The sequence below is a fragment of the Vigna umbellata genome, chromosome 3 (genome assembly GCF_029865625.1).
Source record: "Vigna umbellata cultivar VRB3 chromosome 3, Vumbellata_1.0, whole genome shotgun sequence".
NCBI classification, from domain to species: Eukaryota; Viridiplantae; Streptophyta; class Magnoliopsida; order Fabales; family Fabaceae; genus Vigna; species Vigna umbellata.
The window spans coordinates 33863666-33870583 of NC_142167.1; the positions used below are offsets into that span (position 1 = coordinate 33863666).

At 36.7% G+C, this 6918-nt stretch overlaps 1 protein-coding gene across 6 annotated transcripts; it reads right to left on the bottom strand.

The window, feature by feature from the left end:
- Window positions 1–430: 430 nt before the first annotated feature.
- Window positions 431–6242, bottom strand: LOC148202324 (putative glucose-6-phosphate 1-epimerase). Of its 6 annotated transcripts, XM_088109971.1 has the most exons (11): window positions 6042–6242; window positions 5367–5950; window positions 4371–4466; window positions 3629–3832; window positions 3370–3444; window positions 2848–2904; window positions 2602–2765; window positions 2309–2443; window positions 1589–1691; window positions 1265–1364; window positions 431–1149 (listed from the first exon to the last, which is right to left on the bottom strand). In XM_088109971.1, exons 4-11 carry the CDS (start codon window positions 3737–3739, stop codon window positions 941–943), a joined length of 954 nt encoding a protein of 317 aa, XP_087966097.1. In that variant the 5' UTR covers window positions 3740–3832; window positions 4371–4466; window positions 5367–5950; window positions 6042–6242; the 3' UTR covers window positions 431–940. The 6 variants fall into 6 exon arrangements, with proteins under 6 accessions (XP_087966097.1, XP_087966098.1, XP_087966094.1 ...); XM_088109972.1 differs by lacking the exon at window positions 4371–4466; XM_088109968.1 differs by having other exon boundaries at window positions 4371–5950.
- Window positions 6243–6918: the final 676 nt, after the last annotated feature.

The window sequence follows — 6918 nt, forward strand, 5'->3', positions numbered from 1 at the left end:
AGAATTATGACTGGAGAGTGATATAACGAGAATATAATTGAACACAAAAATTTTACCTCTTAAAAGAAACCACTGGTAAATGATGAAAAAATTAAGATAATTATAAGTGCAGATGAACATATGAAGCTCAGTTGGAAAAAAGTAAATACCGATTCATAGTTTGAATAACCAACCGCAATGTCTCGAATCTCAGCAACTTCAACCTTTTAATGCACAGCCCATCGGTCCCATTTGTACAAAGCAGGAGAAGTGCTATTGCTTTTTGACGCACCACTTTTGACCCACTTTATTGAATACAGACATGAATTCAATTACATCACAGTCAACATCAGAATTCTTGACAATGTCATTCAATTGTAAACATCATTTATAATAAAAATATTGACTTCTAGATTACTTTAAAAGCCATTTATAGCATAATTCAGCCAACTAACCATGAAATAAAAACAGTGATAGTATACAAAATTTATGTGAAGGTTATTGAATTATGCACGTATCACTGTAAAATGGAAAATGCCAAAAAAAGATGCATGATCACATTGTCCACTAATCACTCGTTTTATCTCTGTCATGAGAGGCAGATCATAGCCGTAACCATCCAATATAAGCAAATTGGAACACCAAAGCTAAATTATCCATGCCGTGGAACATATCATCAAATCCATGGAGAGAATAAACTCGGCACCAACTCAACAAATCTAATGCTTAAAGAAGGAGCATCCATAGCAGAACAGAAGGAACCAACTGACTAATGACCTGGTAACACTTGAAAGCCATTCTCACAAAAAACATAGGCCTCTATAAAGCACTATTTCTAGCCTAAGATCATAACAACATAAAACCTGACACTCCTACTGAACAGCACTATTTCTAAAACTAGATGCTGCTACATTGCTGGATGTAGTAGCAGCATTAACTCAGACCCATTTTGTACAATTCCTCAAAGACCACTTCTGTCAAGACCAAGACGGTCACTGCAAAAACTTGATGGCACAACTGATAGCTGCAGCCGACCGGTCCATTCCTCTCCCGGCTTCAAGCTCACCGGTTTCTCTATCACCGCCCCGTCAACACAAAGCATCTGTTTGTACTCTTCATCACCAAAATCTACCATGGATTTTGATTTCTTTTCCCATGGATTCCACACAGCTGAACACACCATAAAAGTTAAGATGAAAAGGACTGATTTTATATTTTCTACAACTCGAAACCTTATCTACGTTTGTATTTTGTTTGTGGAAAAAATTTGCTACTTAGAGCTTACCAACATCAGGGAGACCTTCCTTCCTTATAACAAATGTTCGCTTCTTCTCATGATCTAGCACTGCAATTATGTTTGGAGAGCTAAGATAAACTCGATCCGCCTGCCATGAAGGAAGTATGGATATTAAAAACATCTTCATTAGCCTTCATTGTGTCAAAACCAAAAGACTTTAGTAGTGGATACTGTGTGTGATTGACAAAACTGCAGCATAGGCCAGGAATATAGTGCTCTATTTATCTCAACCTGAAGTAATAGCTTAAATTGCAGCATGGAACTATAAATGTCTACATTTTGTTAACATCAATATAACCTAGAAGGGTTTACCTCAGATTCAAATGTTATTGCATCTCCTTGTTCAGTAAATCGTTCTTTTTTGAAAAGGTTGTCTAGGTAGTCCAGTGTCTCCAGACCTTCAATCCTTATCTCACTATAAAAATTGTTAATGTGACGTTAATAATGATTGTCAATCTTAAAATAAAATTTCCTGTTCTAAAACAATCAAAAGAGAGGTAGTTCAAGTAAAAATATGTAAACAAGAATCTATATAGGTAACAAGCATTGCAAACAGTAGTTTGCTTCAAATGCTTACAAATTCTATAGGCTGTGTAAGAACTTTGTACTTTCATTACGACTGATCACTTGTTTACATATTTCCCGATAACTGACATGAATAAAACTCATAATTCCAGTATTCGGAGAAGAATCCACCTAATATATAGAGTATCCATGCTAGTTTCAAATGATTAGAGTGTAAGTTGTTATTAGTTTCTAAAGAAGAGAAACAGTCCTCTAAGATCTGCTTGAATGTTAAAATCCCACAATTTAAAGCATTCAGCAAATGCAGAAACTACACGTTTCAGAACAAAAACCAAATATATTTGTCTACTATAAATATTGAACAAGGAAGTACCATTAGTGCTAATAAAACTCCGATCAAGTGTTCAGCAATCAATTTACTATGGAAAAGAAAAATGATGGTTGGACATCATCCCACACACTCAGAAAAGGGAATGCAGACCAAGTACAACAAAGAATTATCCATACCTAATGTCAGAAACCAATAAGTATGTGTGATCCGCGAATGAGAAACTAAATGGCTTGCCATTTATATTCCTGACTCTAGATATCAAAGTCAGGTCCCCATCTGCTGCAAGAGACACCCGAAGACGGAATTCAAAACTGGTACAATTATTAAACAATAGTTAGATTACTACTGCTTGAAATTTACTGCCAAACACAGGAAAAAGTAATATCGAGTGCATATATGCCAGATTCAAATTATCAAACACATGGAGAGTGGATATCCCTGTTATACTGTCACATCATGCTATTCATACCTGTGTGGCCAGCACTTCATATCTTCTTCAGATGATTTTAGCACCAGGTCAATGAAGGATTTCCCACTGGAGTCATTCCCAGGAAGAGGAGGAGGGTTTTCATCAATTGCCCACATTCTATTTCTTGCAAAACCATGCTGCTCCAGCGATCCACAGTTTCCAAACTGTGAAACAAATTCAGCTCAAGATATGTAAGTATGCATGTTACAAGTTATATAAAATGAACGTAAAAAGGAATAAGCTTGCCTGTGGAAAACACATGGGAATTCCTCCTCGAATTGCTTTTGGAGCCTTGAAAATTGCCTACAGATAATGGAAAAGGAAACAAAACAGTTAGTTATTACTACTTGCCTCTTTAAAAAGTATAATTGATTAAAGTTCTGTGTTCCTACAAAAGCATCAGTTAAGAAGTTGGTTTTGCCGTCAAAGTTTTTCATTATACCAGTATTCAACCCCAGTGGTTCCAAAGGACAAAAGCACTACAATGCACCATTCTTCCCTGTTTTTCTCTTGCATCGATGTGATTGATGGACAGCATAGAATACTATGATTCATCAAAATCCAAACTCTTCTTAAATTTATTGATTATTTGGGCAAATGCCCTTCACATGCCAGTTGCAATATAATGCAGATTATCCCAAAATGAAAATTTTCAGAAAGCAAGATTATGAAATATTGACATGTTTTCCTTATCAGCGCTGACAACTAACAAAATTCATATAATTTAAAATGTACAAATTGATTTTCAATCAAAATTGAAAGACATACCTTGCTGCTTGTGAATAGAAGTTCTTCCCCGTGCTCATTCCGCCATGAAGTGACCTGCGCCCCATGTAAGCTTACCTAATTTCGAGAAAAAACAGTTAATCTAAGTAATCGTAGTAATTAAATTACTCAAACTACAAATATCTTGACAGACCAAGTTATCCACATCAAGAATTCGCATTGGATGTCATAGTAAATTTTAAAATCATAACTTTACCAAATGTTAAAATCGACACCAGTTTTGCAATGAACAATTTCTCACCCGTGCCGAAGAACCCCTTGGGGTCCGAAGCAGAACTTGATCAATTCCATTCCAGTCCTTTGTAATTTCAGTTGCTGCTCTATAGTCCCATACGGCTGCAGAATGCCCCATTCAAATTAATGCAGATCCTAAATTTCTTCAGCAAAATCCTATTAAGCTTCTCAAATTCGGAACATGCAAATGCCAGGGGTCTCCACCTCACACCTATACCGTAACAAACACGTGAATTAGCCTCCTCGTCAGTTAAATCCAAAATCCCAACACCCAATTTCACTCAAAATTTCTTCTCACTGGTATGATTCAGATCTACGGAACAATAAACCTATTTAAACAAGAATCTGGAATGTGTGATAGAATTCCACGAAAACTCCAGAAAGCCAAGAGCAGAAACATTACACTGAACATTTAGCAATTGAATACCAATCTACCTGGTACACATCCAAACATGTCCTTAAAACTTGTCAGATTCACAGCAGAAAAAGACAATTAAACACTGAAAAAACATAATAACTATCAGTAAATAAATAAATCACGCACGCATACATACATATACATACACACACATACATATATTACAGCTGTAATAAAATTAAAATTTTCTTTAATATAAGCAGAATACAATAACCATAATTTCTTCAGGAAAATTCAAATTAAGGAAGAAAAACCAAACACTAATAAATCTCAAGAGAATACTGAATAATAAATCTCCCATTAACCAAACACTGGTAATAAGTTTACTTACTTCAACAATCCGGAATCAGGAATTCTAAGTCTAAACCGACACCAGGTCTTGGATGCAGAGAGAAGCAGCAGTAGGAGCCAGAATAATGCATGACCTCTGTGAAATGAGTTAAGAAAATTCACACATCCAATGACACGAGGCAGCACATGCTCATCAAGTACATAGATACATACATGACGAAGAAGAAGCGTTCAAAAAGTTGAAAGGTACCCTTTTCTTAGAAGTATGCATTCAAGACCATACTTGCAATTGAATCAAGAAAGTTCAGAACTTTCAACAACCCCAAGATTTGAAAAACCAAAAAACTACAGCAAATGGTAGGTGGCAATGTTGTGTGAAGGCGAGATAAAACTTTTACAGAAGCTTAAGATAAGGAGCAAAAACCGGTCTTGTAAATTCTGTGTCTGTTGGCTGCTGAAGAGATCTAGTTCTTGGACGTGGAGATACGAAAAGTAAATGTACACATGTACAAACCGTTAAAAAATTTAAACATTTTTTAATGACAATTAAACTACATTAATTTTGTGTACAAGATTTAAAACCAGAATAAAATATACACCATTCCAGTACAGAGTTGAAAGCTACTTTTTCTTTGGACTGTGGTGGACAGAATCAAGAGTCACATACACAACACACAGCACAACACAATCGAAGGTGATGGATGAATCCATCTCAAGATGTAAACCAATAGAAAAAAACAAAAAAAAAACACTTTTGTCTTAAACACAGAACACACAACACAGAGGCATCACATCACTTCAGCATACTATTATAAGGGCATGCGTAGATGTTCGGTATTTCTTCCAATGAGGTGTGCAAAATGGATTTGTCACCGCAATCCCGGGCTTATCTTTCAATTTCTCTTTCTTTTTTCTTTTAGCACGGAAACACTGACCATTTTCTTTCTTTTTAATATACTGAGACAGAGCACACAAAAAAAGAAATTGAAATTCCCACAATAAAAATAGGTTTAAAAATAGGATGGTCACTTCTCGCCTTCAAAATTTGCCAAATTGTTTGATCCTGAAGCTTCCTGGGACAAGGTTTGTTCTTTCAGTACATCCTCATATATCCATTCCTGGACGAGAAGGAGAAGGCGTGGCGGTTGAGGAGGTTGATGTAGAGGGCATAGGCGGTTAAACCCGTCATTCCTAATTTCTCATACTTCCCTTCGGTGTGCAAGTTCAACCTGTCATCCTCGCCCTGCGACGAAGACACTTCCCTAAAGTCCCTCAAAAACCTGTGAATAGCATCGTTCACGTCTTCCACCCTTATGTTAGTGCCCCACACAAAGGTGGGCCTGGCGTCGTCCATGTCGTAGCCATCGCCGCCGTCAGACGAGGCCGCCGCGTCATATGTTGTGGACGTAGGTGTGACGGGAACGCGCCCACCTCCGCCGACGCCTTAGCGGGAGCGCGGCGCGGTTGGGGTGGCTTCGGAGGAGGCGAATCGAGATCAGCGCTCCGACGGAGTGGCGAATGCGGAGGGAGTGGAGGAGCGGCGGCGGCGGCGCCTACTTCCCGGAGAAGAGAAGGTGTTGCTGATGGGGCTGGAAAGGGAGTCGTCGGGGGAAGAAGGACCTATCAGAAAGGAGGTTTGAATAAATTAACAAATCAGAAAATTCGGAAAATGAAAACCGAAAGAAGAGACAGAGAGAGGAGCGGCACGAACCGTTGTTGAAATTCGGAGAAGAATCGGAAGCCATAGATTTGGTTGTCGGAGAAAATCAGATACAGAAGCAAGAGTGAGTGATATAGAAAGGGCGGTAACTCACCCGTCATCCTCACCCTTCATACATCCTTCATATATCCTTCATAGAGGTCGATGTATTCAGGTCAGACTCTGCCACCTGCAAATAAAATGATACGTGAGCATGTCTCCTTTTAAAAAATTAACGCCGTTCATTGTATTTAAAAGAAAAGGTATTATTATTTAATTATGTTAAATTAGGGATTCAATTGATCATTTCTAAAATTAAAAGATTCAATTAAAACGAACCCGTAAATACAGGGACTTCCGAACCTATTAAAAAAAAATATTAGCTGCACTGAACCGTTTCGGCCTACATAGAAAGATTCATTTTAATATTGGTAAAAGAAAAGAAAATAGAAGATCATAGGAAAAAGGAAAGATTCATTTTAATATTGGTAAAAGAAAAGGAAAATAGAAGATCATAGGAAAAGGATTTGTGGCTGTATTCAGCCTTTTGGTTTAAAATGTGAACTTTTAAAATAAAAAAAGTGATGATTAAAATGAAGTTAAAATAGTTTTAAATCAAATTCCAATATATTTACATATTTTTAATATTAAAAAATTATTTTCGTACATTCTGATTTAAGGATTGAAAGTTATATTTTGTTTTACAAATTTATTGAAAGAATAATTACAAAACAAAGATTTTATATTACTTCAATAACCATAACATTGTTGATGCAATCAATAACCAACATATTTTAAATTATAATGCTGAATTTGGTTCTAGGTAAAATGTTTGGTGGATTACATTATAAACAACGACAAGGCCATTTTCTTTCCTGGCCTAACCTCA